This window comes from Diaphorina citri, unplaced genomic scaffold, assembly GCF_000475195.1.
Source record: "Diaphorina citri unplaced genomic scaffold, Diaci psyllid genome assembly version 1.1 scaffold446, whole genome shotgun sequence".
Lineage (NCBI taxonomy): Eukaryota > Metazoa > Arthropoda > Insecta > Hemiptera > Psyllidae > Diaphorina > Diaphorina citri.
The window spans coordinates 60834-77342 of NW_007377881.1; the positions used below are offsets into that span (position 1 = coordinate 60834).

General features: G+C 39.4%; 1 protein-coding gene and 1 long non-coding RNA gene across 2 annotated transcripts in view; both read left to right on the forward strand.

The window, feature by feature from the left end:
- The window catches only part of LOC103508914 (rho GTPase-activating protein 21), a gene marked incomplete at its 5' end in the record, with an annotated part of 73251 nt that extends 58582 nt beyond the window's left edge, over positions 1-14669 (forward strand). Inside the window, 5 exons of the mRNA XM_026823386.1 lie at positions 10969-11436; positions 11778-11866; positions 12588-12825; positions 13602-13766; positions 14466-14669. Of these exons, the coding sequence (XP_026679187.1) occupies positions 10969-11436; positions 11778-11866; positions 12588-12825; positions 13602-13766; positions 14466-14657 (1152 nt within the window). The remainder of the gene's footprint in view (positions 1-10968; positions 11437-11777; positions 11867-12587; positions 12826-13601; positions 13767-14465) is intronic.
- LOC113467284 lies at positions 1815-3698 on the forward strand. The gene is made up of 2 exons (XR_003391423.1): positions 1815-2107; positions 3296-3698. It is a non-coding gene; the product is annotated as an uncharacterized LOC113467284 (long non-coding RNA).
- Positions 14670-16509: the final 1840 nt, after the last annotated feature.

Sequence of the window (16509 nt, forward strand, 5' to 3'; positions counted from 1 at the left end):
GACGCTCGCATGCTAAGCGGGAGGACGCAAGTTCGAATCCCAACCGAGGCGCGGAATTTTATCACAATTAATTAGAAGTTCCTTTTCAAAGTTGCATATTTGACAGTCTAGTTTACTGCTACGGTTAGTCCTATCCAAACAGTACAAGTACTGGTATCATTCTTCAAACTAAATAGGAAATATAGGACAACGCTACATAGCTATAGAAAAGCTTTTTTCTAGTTTTCATATGAAACTCTATTTAACTTGATAAGGAGAACCAAAAGGCAGATATATTGTGCAGAACTTCAAAGAACTTATATATAATGACTGCTGAAACCCTCCAAGAGAAACTCTATTTAGGTATTTTGGTAGGTATAGATAGGTAATAAAATCTCGATATGATTACCCAAAGTAGTACCTATGGTGTGATATCTGATAATGAAGAGAACAAAAGACAATACAGACGGAAAGAGAAAAGGAGAAAGACAGCAAAGGGAGAGCAAGAGAGGCTACATTGGCAAGATGTGGGGCATATGAAAATAAAACAGAGAACGGTAGAATTTTAAGCTAGAAAACGAGCGTTGACCTAGTTTGCAAAATTTCGCTATCAAGTTAGACTTGGAAACATTTTAGATTTTAACAGTCTTGTCCCTGTGGACAGATAACACTCGCTTGAACACTAAAATCCTCACAAATGTCTTGTCTAGTTGGGTTCAAGATGAGAGAATTCAATTTAATTTTGTTGCCTACATTTTGTTTTTCGATTTGGAAAAGAAAAGAGAAAGAATGAGAAGAGAAGGGGGAGGGAAAGGAAGACGAGGAGAGAAGGGAAATGAAATAAAATAGGTAGTGCAAAATTCAAAATGAGTAGGTAAGGAGTACAAAATTAGAGACAGTTGGCAGATTGTTTACAAACTGAGGGAAACAATGATTGAGAGTGACAGAGACAGAGAGGGAACATGGTAGAGAGGGATGACTGAAAGAGATTGCCTTAGACAAAAATTTCGCCCTTTCTTTATAATTTCATCTTGTATTTGTGTAAATTTAATTAGAACCAACAAAAATCTAAATAAATAGCTACATAGATGTGCAAAATTCAAAATGAGTAGGTAAGGAGTACAAAATTAGAGACAGTTGGGAGATTGTTTAGAAACTGAGGGAAACAATGATTGAGAGTGACAGAGACAGAGACAGAGAGGGAACATGGTAGAGAGAGATGACTGAAAGAGATTGCCTTAGACAATAATTTCGCCCTTTCTTTATAATTTCATCTTGTATTTGTGTAAATTTAATTAGAACCAACAAGAGAGGGAACATGGTAGAGAGAGATGACTGAAAGAGATTGCCTAAGACAATAATTTCGCCCTTTCTTTATAATTTCATCTTGTATTTGTGTAAATTTAATTAGAACCAACAAAAATCTAAATAAATAGCTACCAGATTCCACACATACCAAACAGTATTTACTGTAGAGAGCGCTGGTCTTTGGAAAGCTTTGGCTACGTACAGCCTCATCGTAAGGCATATGATGACTGCTTCATAGGTCGATAGTCCATCACTTTGCTCAGGTCTATAGTATTTTCCTTTGCTTGGGTCCATATTATTTCAAGTCCATGTCAATTCACTTTGCGCTATAGATACATAGAGCATACTCATGTGATTTCTACTTTGCACTGGTCCATTGTATTTTACTTGAGATCTATGTAGTCTTACAAATTTGTATTTCGCTGGGTGGGTTAGTTGAGGATTCACTTTGCACTATAGATCCATAGAGCACACTCATATGATTTCTACTTTGCATTGGTCCATTGTATTTTACTTGAGATCTATGTAGTCTTACAAATTTGTATTTCGCTGGGTGGGTTAGTTGAGATCGTTATAGGTTTGTATGATTTTCGCAATTTTCTTCTGATTCGTACATTTATTAGACTTTAAATTGTTACTGTGTTTCTTCAACATAATCTCTGCGGAAACAACATACATAGTGCATTCATAAAGTTAGTTGCACCCTCCCCTTAACTTTTGTACATCTTGACGTAAGTTGAAATTTTGGCAATTGATCCACTCAAAAGCCACGAGGGAGTGCAAGCGACTTCATGAACGCACTAATATTAAGCATAGACAGGTAAAGGGGCAAATATGGTAGTAGGTCATTTTACAACTCTGGATGTAAAAGTAATTCAAAAAGAATTACACAATGATAACAATGCAGTCGGAATAAATATCAATACCTGCCTCGGTAGGGGACGCTCGCATGCTAAGCGGGAGGACGCAAGTTCGAATCCCAACCGAGGCGCGGAATTTTATCACAATTAATTTGAAGTTCCTTTTCAAAGTTGAATATTTGACAGTCTAGTTTACTGCTACGGTTAGTCCTATCCAAACAGTACAAGTACTGGTATCATTCTTCAAACTAAATAGGAAATATCAGAACATATTGGTTGAGTTTTGGTTGGTAGCTCATCCGAAGTTATACTGAAAATACATCTCTGTGTACTGTGTGATCATGCAGTGTACATGGAATATGTAAGAATTCCAACCAAGCTTATAGGTAGAGTCATGGAACAATATCACAAATATACAGGACACCAAGACAAAATAGGGCAAGCACGAGATTGGCCCAATTATATTCCCAACATGCAAGTCTTTAGGAAAAATCCAATACCCTTGTGAAAACAAGAGAGCAAGACAAAGTATAGGATACAACACTGGACTTCACATAGTAGTAATACTTTTGCATCTATACCTCCAGATTCCACACATACCAAACAGTATTTACTGTAGAGAGCGCTGGTCTTTGGAAAGCTACGTACAACCTCATCGTAAGGCATATGATGACTGCTTCATAGGTCGATAGTACATCACTTTGCTCAGGTCTATAGTATTTTCCTTTGCTTGGGTCCATATTATTTCATACTGAACAAGTCCATGTCAATTCACTTTGCGCTATAGATACATAGAGCATACTCATATGATTTATACTTTGCATTGGTCCATTGTATTTTACTTGAGATCTATGTAGTCTTACAAATTTGTATTTCGCTGGGTGGGTTAGTTGAGATCGTTATAGGTTTGTATGATTTTCGCAATTTTCTTCTGATTCGTACATTTATTAGACTTTAAATTATTACTGTGTTTCTTCAACATAATCTCTGCGGAAACAACATACATAGTGCATTCATAAAGTTAGTTGCACCCTCCCCTTAACTTTTGTACATCTTGACGTAAGTTGAAATTTTGGCAATTGATCCACTCAAAAGTCACGAGGGAGTGCAAGCGACTTCATGAACGCACTAATATTAAGCATAGACAGGTAAAGGGGCAAATATGGTACAATGTCACAAAATGGTAAAAGCTGGGTAAGCAAGATTTAAATTTCATTCCAAGTGAAGGCAGGAAGATAATTTCATTTAAAAGTGATACTTTATCACAGTAATAATAGCACCTCTGAAATTTGGGTGGTGGAAAATGCCTCCGAAATCAATTCCGCCTTCTGGTTATCTTCAAAAACATATTAGATGGTATATCAATATAATAAAATAGTACAGTAGGTGATTCAGCTCGGGTGATTGAAAAATAAATCAATCTCTATGTACAGGACTTAATAGGTAAAATTCTACATAATAGGTAAACCAATACCGTGCTTTCCATTTTGAGTAAGTACTAAATCGCATCGCACACACAATATTATTGTGAATATATTCATATCGGACAGGAAAGTTGCACAATTTCTAGACTGTTATCCCACAAAATCTTCAAAAGAAACGAGACAAGATCGAAAAGACAATTTTCATATGAAACTTTTTCGCACGACATAACGTCACAGAAAACAATATTCTAGGTTTTTGATCACGTTGTACTGTTTTAAATCTCGAATAACTTTAGTTGCGCAACTTTCCTCAACTAACTTATAAGACAGCTTTCATGATGAGTATTTCAAAGTACGCTTATAAAAAATAATAACATATAAAACAATATTATGTTAGCAACACATTTATATCACAATATTTTTTTACTTTCTATTACCTACATAAAGTAGGGGGTTAAGGAACCTATATACTGTGTGGTGAGAAAGTATATTAGAATCCGTCCAAATTTTTCAAATGGAGGAAATGGGTTTTATGGTCCCCTGATTAAAAAAAGTAGGTAGTCCACATGTAATAAGAATACATGCTGATTGATATAGGAAAGGGTTGTGACCCCAATACAACTAGATATAAAGTACCTATACCTAGGTATGTGATAGTCTACGTCATACATGAGACTCTAGGAGTCTGGAAGAGAAATGTGTATCTAGTAAGCTCTGAGGTCTCATTACAACATCACTGAGGATATTCTGCAGTCTAGAGTAACTCAGGTCAGGTGAACTGGTCCTCCTCTCTTTCTTGCTCTCCTCGGCTTGCTCTCTCTCCCTCTGCAACCAGTTCACCTTATCAAAGTCCTTTGTTCCCCCTACTGTATGTCGTCGCTTGATGGATCTCGCATTACTCACTCGGTTTCGTTTCAACTTGACGTTTTCTTTCTCCCGAGACCACTTACTTTTCACATCAGACTGGCGTCTCTTGTTCAAGTCTGTCTTCTCACTTTTACTCAACGAGTCGGAACGTTTCACGTTTTTGTTTTCGAAATTCTGCACCAAAGCTTCGAACTTTGATATCCTCGACTCAATCTTGGAATCACTTCTACTCGGGCGAACATTGAGCGATCCTGTTCTCTTGAGTTTCCTATCATTCTCATCATGCTTCCTCAGAGAGGAAGAGCGGTTTAGTTTACACTCTGACGGATTCATTTCGGATAGGGTCTGACGTAAGGTCTTGTGAGTTCTCAAGTCTTCACTCTTCTCCTTCACTTCCTTTACATTATTGACATTAACATTACTATGGACGGCCATGTTCTCTTTGTCTTTACTCTCAGAGTCCTGCAACACATAAAATAATACAATGAAATTCAAGTAACCACCCTATGTATAACACATGTTTTATACGCTCAAAGATGGATACGTTCCCAGGCACGAAGAAAAGGTAAAATACTAGTGGAACTCAAATGGTCAAATTCAAAACTAGAGTTCTGATACTCATTAAGCGTGTCGGGAGGAGCGCGAACGTCAAGAGTTCGAAGCGGGGCCCGGCCTATATTAACACGAAACAGAGTTTTATGGTTTTTCGGTTATACTTACAGAAGACTTATTAGAGTTCAGGTCTATCGTCCGATGCAGGCTAGGGTCTTTGAATGATTCACACGGTTCAGAAGGAGGTGAGGTGACATTCTCTGACTTGAGAAGGAGTTTCAGTTTTTGGTCGAAGGTGGATGTCAGAGTCGTGAGAAGATCGGACCCTGGGAACAAAATGTAGAGGGGGACTTTTAGTCTAAGTCCAGAATGTGGACGTGGACACGTTATAGTAAAAGGATCAAGCGTGTCGGGAGGAACGCGAAAAATTAACGTAGACACATGACATCAAGTCACGTGTGATGGTAGTTTGTTTCTACCTTAAGAGTTCAAAGGTGACGTGACGCCCGGCCTAAATTGACACGAAATAGGGTTTTGAGGTTTTTCGGCATTATTTAAACTGCCAGCCGCCGATCGACCATCAACCCACATCGATCGACGGCCGTCGAAAATTTGTGGACACACATATTAAGGTTGGTTAGAATAGATTAGTGATTCAGGACCTGTAAAACGCACTCAAAGGGTTAAGGGAAATGATCATTAGTATTATTAAAATACATCGTTAACCTCATTGTTATACATTTTATATTAGATTAGAACATTTTAGCATAGAAACACAGGTTAAACACAAAGTCTACAAAAAGCACAGGACAATATGTTAATTTCTGTAGAAATAGCTCATCGGACACTTTGGCTCTGAAAATTAGATGGGCTTGAAATATTTTTGTAAAATCGATTTATTTATTTCCTCACGGTGATTTCACAAAGGACTTTCGGTGATCACTCCACAAACAGATATTAAAACATCATACCTTCTGGTCAACTTTTGATACGCGAGGAGTGCAAATTACCGAAGATCTGAGGGAGAGAATAAAGGTAATAAGCTACTTCGCACTCCTCTTTTGGACAAAAGTATCTTTCTGTTTGTGAAGTTTTACTGCATGTGAAGTGCGGAGTACTTCATACACGATTTTATTGGACGAGCTAAGAAATAAACAACATAGGTCTTCGGTCGTACGCCTGAATTGTGTAGAGCTATTTAATGTCTAGATAAACCATTTCCACAGTGATCTCAACAAGGTAGGTATGTTTTTATTATTGTGTTTTGTAAATGAAGCATTATCTTGGACTACGAAAATACACTTGGGTGTTAGTTTTAAACAGATTTTCAACAAATTGCTTTCCACAATGAGACGAACATGAATGTCTTTTGGTTTTAAGTACCTTTTATTTTGGTTTATATTTAGCAGTGACGGGGCAAACCCTTATGTTGAGAGCCTGTATAGAGGGAGAAATAAAAAAACACAATAATAAAACATTGGGAAAGAAATCGGGATAAAAGTTTGGATACGGGATTCTAATTCCGAAAGGGGTGGGGGGGAAAAGAGTTAGGTTTTTACCAATCACCAATATCAGAGAGATGAACCCTTTCACCGGTATTACATTTTTATGTTATTAAGAAACCACCTTCACCAATAGAATTAAGAGAGTGAACTGATTGCCAAGTTTCCGAGCCTGTAAATAAAAGTTTGGATACGGGATTCTAATTCCGAAAGGGGTGGGGGGAAAAAAAAGAGTTAGGTTTTTACCAATCACCAATATCAGAGAGAGGAACCCTTTTGCCGGTATTACATTTTTATGTTATTAAGAAACCACCTTCACCAATAGAATTAAGAGAGTGAACTGATTGCCAAGTTTCCGAGCCTGTATTAGGGCAGCCACTCACTATCAGGTAGACCTGATAGGTACGCCTGATCAGGTCCGCCTGTCAGGTCTACCTGATTCCTGATGAGCACACACACTATCAGGTAGACTTGACAGGCGGACCTGTTGTACTACCACCACATGTAGTCCTATAAATTTAATAAAAGGAGTAAGCTAACCTTCATCTGAGGCAAGTACATGTTGTGACTGAGATCGAGTGACATCTTGTATAGTGAGGGAATCTGTAGAACCACTGGTAGGTGACTCCGTTTCCTGAAACCAAAGACAAAATTATAAGTACAAAAGAAATAAAAAAAAAGAAAAATCTGGTTTGAACATCACACGACTTTTTATTACATTTTAAATTTTTTCTCTGGCTTGCCAACCTATGTAGTTAGCTTGGAAGGTAGAGTGCCTGCCTTGTAAGCGCTAGGTTGCGGGTTGATTAACGCCCGGGGCAAAATTTATCAAAAACAGGTCATAGTTAGCTTGGAAGGTAGAGTGCCTGCCTTGTAAGCGCTAGGTTGCGGGTTGATTAACGCCCGGGGCAAAATTTATCAAAAACAGGTAAGGTTTGTTCTCAAAACGGCTGGCTTTCTCCGTTTAATTTTGGGCCTAGGTATTTTCTTTTTCTTAACTATGAGAATGGGTAGGTATACCCCTCAAACAAATCATTGAATCTTCATCAATTTATACACTACAAATAAATGGAACTGTTAAAATGTCAATGCACTTGCCAATTCCTTGCCAGTCTTGAGTCGTTTCATAAGTATTTTCTTTTTCTTAACTATGAGAATGGGTAGGTATACCCCTCAAACAAATCATTGCTTCATCAATTTATACACTACAAATAAATGGAACTGTTAAAATGTCAATGCACTTGCCAATTCCTTGCCAGTCTTGAGTCGTTTCATATGAGTGGTACTACTACTCCTAGTGGCTAGGCGCGGACTCCTAGGACTCCTGGACAGGGCTGGCGGCGAGGGTGTACAGCTAATATTATTCGAGGAGCTCAGGCGACTCAGATTCACACTGTTGGAACTGATGCTATCCGATGACAGCGGCCTCAACTCATTGGAACCTGTGGGGAGAGGAGATTAGGAGTGATATAGTGCCATACAGAAGGTTCCAGGTTCGATTCAAAGAGCCGACGATTGTAAATATATTAACGGGTTACTTTCCGTTTTCTTTTTTCTAGTGCCATACAGAAGGTTCCAGGTTCGATTCAAAGAGCCGACGATTGTAAATATATTAACGGGTTACTTTCCGTTTTTTTTTTTCTAAAAAAAAGTGTTTGAGTGTTCCACCGCATTCTTTTACATCCATGCCTATCCAAGAACGGAAAATTTGGGTTGAAAAATTTCCGCCCTAACCGGGATTCGAACCCAGCACCTCTGGGTCAAGAATCAGTTCTCTTGACCAGTCCGAAACAGAGGTGGACCAAAAACGTCTAGAACTTCAACGTCAAAAACTTACCCTGCGTGGAGCTATCGATTGACTTGTCGTCCATTTCGAGTTCTCGTTTACTCTGCGACAGATCGCGGGTGAGCCTGTCTCTCTCGCCATCTTTGTCTTTGTTGAGCTTATAGTCTTTCTGTAGCATGGCCAGGGTCTCCTGTTCGAAGCGACGTATCCTCTCCTGAGTGGTGGCAGACAGGCCGGTGTAGGACGTGATGGCACCACTGCCTGAGGAGCCGTTGCTTTCTTGCTCTTCTGTTCATAAAACACAGAACGAAATATGTAAAAAATTAATAGAATATTAAACCTGAGATATCACCAAAAGAAATAATAATCCCAGTCTCATTGAAAACCAACAAAAATTTAATGATAGTACTTGGTGGAGAGATTTTGTGAATAGTCGACCTGTTCTACCAAACAGAAAAACTTAGGATATGTACATATGTAATATTAAACCTGCTTATCCTGTTGGTATCCTACACAAGAAGCCCAATCTGAGGCTTAGGTGAAGGGGCAAACAGCCCTAAAGCCCAACAAAAAATTAATGATAGTACTTGGTGGAGAGGTTTTGTGAATAGTCGAACTGTTCTACCAAACAGAAAAACTTAGGATATGTACATATGTAATATTAAACCTGCTTATCCTGTTGGTATCCTACACAGGAAGCCCAATCTGAGGCTTAGGTGAAGGGGCAAACAGCCCTAAAGGCTGGGTTAAGCTTAAACGAATCTATCCTGATGGGATGGGTCTGAAAAAATTCACCATTTCCTAACTTTACACTATGGGTTGATCCACAAATATCCGTTTTATTATCCTCTATCCTCTAACGTTTTAAATAATAAAGAAATACATTTAAATCAATTCAATTCGTAATCGTCCGTCTGAGTTAAGAAACACAGGATAACAGATTTCATCTTAACGCGATTTTTTTCAATCTCATATGTAGATCTAATCTTTTTCACAGACACCACCATTCTGAAATCTTTCCTCTAATCATTCCTCTTATGGAGAAACACTTTACTTTTATAGTTCACATTTTGCTAATTACAGCTTTCAGACACGTTATCGTTGAAATGTTACTCTATTACTATTTATGTTGAACATTGCTTGTTCACAGACGAGTTCATTTCTAGATCAGACACCATCGCTAGTCACTGTGTCAAATGATGTAAGGGGACAACAAGATATAGTGATGAGATATATAGTTATACATCTTCTCTTATAAAGTTTAATCTGGACTGGATTGAGTACGCGGAAAATTGGCTCTAATGTGTGTTGTGTTCCGGTGAGGTGGGTGCAGTAATTGCTACTGGTGTGTCTAGCAATTATGTTCTAGTGTCATAACACAATGTTACGCACCGAGACCAGGCGTTGTTTATGCTAACGATCTTGCAGAGGAAGTGTGTCACGATGTCACGTTAAAGTTACAGGAGAGTGGTTGGTAAAAGTTATAATGCAGACGCTAGGCAATGCACAGACAAATAAAATTGTGAAAAGGTTGAACTCTAATAGTAGAACAAGCCCTTGAACAGTTGGATGAACCCTACACATCTAATTTATCCTGCAACACCCGTCATTTAAACCAGATTGGAAAAATAATGTGGATGGTACCCTCTGTTGCTAAAGCGATCTGTAATTGTCTAACACGGCGATTTTAATACATATTTCTATCAGAAATTGACTCAATACAACACCTATATTAGGCAGTTTCCCTTAGGCTGCGTGGGAGCCGTTACAAGATTAGAAGGTTAAACATGACTAGAAGATGCGGCAGGGGTTCGCTAATGTGTTGATGGTGTTTCTCATGATGTTTTTCTTTTTATGCAAAAAGGTTTAATAAAGTACACGTCCTGTTTTGGACTCCCAAAAAAACCTATATTAAGAAGGGTTTCAGGACCCAATACGATATTTGCATGACAAGCAGTGGTAACTCACCTTCTCCTTGCAGAGTTTTGGCTATCTTCCCCGAGAACAGGACGGATTGACTAATGCTCTGTGCCACAGGGGAGTGGGGTGCACCCACAGGTTTAGCTGGGAGGGTCGGGGGCGGGGCAGGTTGTTCATTTGATGAACCGGGGGCACTGGTAGGGACAGGGGGGGTGGGGACTATTTTGGACGTGGAAGCGGACATGGAGAGAGGAGGTGGATGGGGTTGGGATTGTGGATGTGACTGGCTGAATGCTTTACTGGAGGAGACGGAGCGGTTGATCTTCCGGTTGGCGGCAAACAGGAGGTTGGACACGATGTCCTTCTTGGAGAATGATTGCTGAATACCTGTCATGAGGGAGGAGAACAAAAGAGAAATGAGTGATTAATTTACTAAATTCATAACATAATATCTTACTGTCCTTTATGTTCCCTTAACTCTCCCATGAACCAAGCACACCTAAATTCCTGTAAAAATCCGTTTCGTGTTAATATTGGCCCGGTGGCGCTTCGAACTCTTGACATTTTCAAACATCCCGGCACATTATTTGATATTGTTTGTTGTATTTTTTGCAACATGTATTAATTTTGCCGAAAATCCGTTTCGTGTTAATATTGGCCCGGTAGCGCTTCGAACTCTTGACATTTTCAAACATCCCGGCACATTATTTGATATTGTTTGTTGTATTTTTTGCAACATGTATTAATTTTGCCTATTGATTTTGTTTCAGACCCCGGCCAGCCTGGACAAGCTAGACATGACAGGCTCATGTGAGCGGATAGACATTGGACACAACTGTGTGGAGGTGGCCTGTGACTATACCAAGCGGAAACATGTCCTACGCCTCTCCTCCCCCTCATCCAACACAGAACTCCTCCTGCAGGCTGACGACACACTGACCATGGCCCATTGGATCCGGGACCTCCAGACGCACGCCATTGCTCAGAGTGCCAGTGAGAGTAACATCTCGCCGGCCAGTGGCCAGAAGAATCGCAAGTTTGCCTCGGCCTCGACGTCACCTCGCAAGTCTTCGGCCACGGAGGCCACGCTACCCCCCTCGCCCAAGAGTAAAACATGGAAGGGCCGTGTGGCCAAACAGTTCAGACGGATACAGGCCGGCGCAGGCTCCCCTAACTCCCCCCACCCTCCTTATCCACCGGGCTCCAATATAGGCGTGCCTCTCCAACATTGTGTATCGGTAAGTAAATAGGAAATACGCCGACCCAATGAAAGAGAAAAAGGCTACGAAAGAGAAGAAGACACAGCACACCCATTGTTACTAATCGAAAATCTTCAACCTCCATGTTGGACCTTTTTTGGACGCCTTTCAAGTCTTTCAACATGAGACTGAAGATCCAAGGTAAAGGATTCTTCATAAGTTTTTGAACGGCAATCAATCCAAATAGATAGGTATACCTACATTTCTTAAGAGATACACCGAAACTTTTCATAAACAAACCTGGAGCAAAATCTATTTCTCCAGAGTTTAACTACTCTTGTAAAGTTCACACTAACAATGGTTCTTTTCTTGTCTTCCAGTCTACGTTCTCAGAGTTCGTTCCCCTCATAGTTGAACTATGCACGAACGTGGTTGAATCCAAAGGATTGGAAATCATCGGAATCTATAGGTGAGTTTTATGTACCGCTAGGTAAAGGTCCCTTTTGGGCTCAGCAATTTTTCTCGTCAAACATTTCCCATTCTTCCCCGATTGTGAAGTAATACCAAATAAGTAAATAGTGAATTGTACACCTAATTTTGTTATGATTGGTAATCTAGTGATCAAGACTATCGCCTGGTAAACAGGAGTACGCGCAGTTTCAATCCTAGCCGGGTGTGAATTCCTGTCCAGCCCTGGAAGCCAGCAGTTCCTTTGTAGAAAAATATTAAGACGCGCGTAGGAAAATGGCCCAATGGTCAATGTCACGACATTTGTAAACAACAACAACATATCTTATAACATTTCATAAATCTAAAATAGGCACTCTATCATTGACAATATGACACCATGGTCTCTTCATTTTGTCTCCCACCAGGACATCTACATATCCGAGGAGACTCTCTCCTGAAATGAATCTTGAGCGAGCCCCTCGACACACATACCTGCAGGTCGCATTTAGCCACTGTCACTCGAGCTCTGATCCAGCCCAGAGTCGCTAATAAGTGATCGATTTACTTGGTTATAAGTTTTGCATATTCAAGACCTTTGCAGCCGAAAATCCAAAAAGGTAGTTATAAAATTTATCTAGGTGTAATAATTGGGGATCGATATTTGTGACAAGCATTCATGCTTAACACAATTAAAATTCCTTTTGTTAATTAGACTTACTTTGTCCTTTTTTATTCCCCAGGGTGCCAGGTAACACAGCGGCTGTGAGTTCTCTGACCGAGGCTGTCAACAAGGGTCTGGACGCTTCAGTCCTCGAGCAGGACCCGCGCTGGTCCGACGTTAATGTGATCTCTTCACTCCTCAAGTCCTTCTTCAGGCGACTACCGGACTCGTTACTTACCACGGAGCTGTATCCGCATTTCATTCAGGCTGATAAGATAGAGGATCCCGCCACGAGGATGGCTACCATTAAGAAATTGGTGAGTTGACAGAGGATATAATTGAGGGTCAATTACTCTAATTATTGTAATATGTGTTCCCCATAATATGTCAAAATACATGAGACATTGGTTAGACTGCGGGGTAAAGGGACTTTTCAGTCCTATCCCAGCAGGATAATCAAGGTATATTCTATTTTATTCTCTATACATTTCGGTAAATAAAAAAAGGAATGTTGAAAAATCTGAAGCCAAAAGGGGGAAAAAGTATCTTTAAGAGACTAAAAATATTTGCTGCTCCTAAGAAAAAGTTCAAATTCCTCTTAGACTGCGGGGTAAAGAGACTTTTCAGTCCTATCCGAGCAGGATAATCAAGGTATATTCTATTTTATTCTCTATACATTTCGGCAAATAAAAAAAGGAATGTTGATTCCTACGTAAAAAGTTTTGAAAAATTTGAAGCCAAAAGGGGGAAAAAGTATCTTTAAGAGACTAAAAATATTTGCCGCTCCTAAGAAAAAGTTCAAATTCCTCTACATAGTTCATACAGAATCCTGTTTTTGTTGGCAAAAGATTGTGCATTAGCACGCAAAGGCGAACGAAGAACTGTGACAAACACCATGTACGAGCATACTAGCTCAAGGACGCTTGCGCTCAGTTGTAAACTGTCTTCGGAAGTTTTTCCGACAATATACAGGAGACTGTCTGGTTAGGGACTTTATTTAAAATTGGGAGCAAACCAGCCTGAAAGTTTATGAAGATGCATGAAACTGAATGTTCTCTGTGGATAAAATCTGATTGTCTTATCTTGTCTACAGGTGCATGAGCTACCAGAGCATCACTTCCAGACACTCAAGTACATCTTGCAACATTTGAAACGGGTAGTGGATAATTCAGAAGTGAACAAAATGGAAGCTAGGAACCTGGCCATCATGTTTGGACCCACGCTAGTACGTGCTGGTGATGACAATATGGTTACAATGGTAAGTTGACAACACACATTTAAAGTCGGATCAGTTTTAAATAAGGTTGAGGGAGCAGGTCGATTCCCAGTGCAATAGTCCTAAACAAAAATGGACGCGGCACACAAGGGCTCAAGAAGAGACCGCCTTAACATAATAATAATAAGGTCGATTCCCGCCCGAGGCGAACTTTATCCCCACAGATGAGATTCGTTCTCGGACACATTTAAAGTCGGGTCAGTTTTTAAGGTTGAGGGAGCAGGTCGATTCCCAGTGCAATAGTCCTAAACAAAAATGGACGCGGCACACAAGGAATCAAGAAGAGACCGCCTTAACATAATAATAATAAGGTCGATTCCCGCCCGAGGCGAACTTTATCCCCACAGATGAGATTCGTTCTCGGCTGGCTTTCTCCTATCCTGCCCTCTTTTGTACTATATTCCTAAACCTAAAACATACGTAGGTAAACGAGACCTTGTTTAGACTGCTGGGGTAAATGGACTTTTTAGTCTCATTCGAACAGGATAAACAAGGTATATTCTATTCTAACATTTTCTCTTCGATTGAGGGATGATGAAACCTCTGGTGTACAGTTGTCTCTTTCAAAACTTAAATTAAAAAAAAAAAACAAAAAAACAAAAAAAAACAAAAACAAACAAACGAAACAAAAACAAACAAACAAACAACCAAAAACTAAACACTGTTTTCGTTGGCCTTCAGGTAACAGATATGTCTCACCAGTGTCGAATCGTGGAAACTCTCATCCTGAACGTTGATTGGTGCTTTGGTGAAAGCGAATCCCCTAACCCCGCTGACTCGGAGCTATCCACCACTACCAATGTAGCTGATCATGGACCAGCCAACCAGAGCCTGTTGCTCAATAACATCCATAAAATGGAAGGTAAACATTAAATAACATTTTTGATTTGCCAGCAATTAACGCTTAACGTATATGGTATGGTTACGTACCTTTTTGGATTTTCGGCTGCAAAGGTCTTGAATATGCAAAACTTATAACCAAGTAAATCGATCACTTAAAAACATTAAATAACATTTTTGATTTGCCAGCAATTAACGCTTAACGTATATATGGTATGGTTACGTACCTTTTTGGATTTTCGGCTGCAAAGGTCTTGAATATGCAAAACTTATAACCACGTTCAAACCCCGGCTAGGATTTTATTTATAGATTTATTATAGTGTGCCAACATAGAATTATAATGTTATATACACCCGGCTAGGATTGAAACTGCGCGTACTCCTGTTTACCAGGCGGTAGTCTTGATCACTAGATTACCAATCATAACAAAATTAGGTTTACAATTCACTATTTACTTATTTGGTATTACTTCACAATCGGGGAAGAATGGGAAATGTTTGACGAGAAAAATTGCTAAATGAGTAGTAATCAATAACCTAATACACGATTAAAGAAAACACTGCACAGAAATTCGGACATGTTTGTCTCCTCCTCTGAAAGATTGGAACCGCTTCCGAATCGAGCTCACAACACACGAAGCTGATTGGCGATGTTATCACAGGGCAGAAATGAGATGAGGAAAAAAATGTAGAAACTTCTAGAGACTAAATAAGTGGTAGAAGCTTAAGTGGAATTGGTCGATTTATTAAAATTGATTCAACTTTTGACTTTTCAAGTCATCATCCAATCTGAAAAATCTGAAAAGTTAATGTTAACTCTTAGAAACCGTATGGCTTTAACTCTGAGATGAGGAAAAAAATGTAGAAATTTCTAGAGACTAAATAAGTGGTAGAAGCTTAAATGGAATTGGTCGATTTATTAAAATTGATTCAACTTTTGACTTTTCAAGTCATCATCCAATCTGAAAAATTCTGAAAAGTTAATGTTAACTCTTAGAAACCGTATGGGCTAGACTTTAACTCTGTTTAGCATGGTGTTAAGTTGAGACGTAGAATGAATCTGGTCTGCTGAGAGATATTTTAACTGCTCCTATATTTATTGCCTAATTTATCAGCGAAGAGGATATGACGTTTGATTAGATTTGATGATGCTTTAACTCTGTTTAGCATGGTGTTAAGTTGAGACTGAGACGTAGAATGAATCTCGTCTGCTGAGAGATATTTTAACTGCTCCTATATTTATTGCCTAATTTATCAGCGAAGAGGATATGACGTTTGATTAGATTTGATGATGATTATTATTGGTGATCTAGTGATCAAGACTATCTCCTGGTAAACAGGAGTGCGCGCAGTTTCAATCCTAGCCGAGGTTTGAACTTTATCCTCAAAATTGTTCGAGAATTTGACCACAATAATAATAGTAGCCGATTGCTGGAATAAAGGGACCCTTCAGTCTTTTTCGAGCATTATAAATAAGCACTATTGTTATTCCTCCTTAGTAGTGCAGTGGACCAACCTCAGTGGTGCAGTGATTAACGCGTTGGACTTTGGATCTGGAGGTTGGTGGATCGAGTCCAAGTCAAGTTATAAAATCTTTTTCGAGCATTATAAATAAGCACTATTGTTATTCCTCCTTAGTAGTGTAGTGGACCAACCTCAGTGGTGCAGTGATTAACGCGTTGGACTTTGGATCTGGAGGTTGGTGGATCGAGTCCAAGTCAAGTTATAAAATGGGAGTCCAAAACAGGACGTGTACTTTATTAAACCTTTTTGCATAAAAAGAAAAACATCATGAGAAACACCATCAACACATTAGCGAACCCCTGCCGCATCTTCTAGTCATGTTTAACCTTCTAATCTTGTAACGGCTCCCACGCAGCCTAAG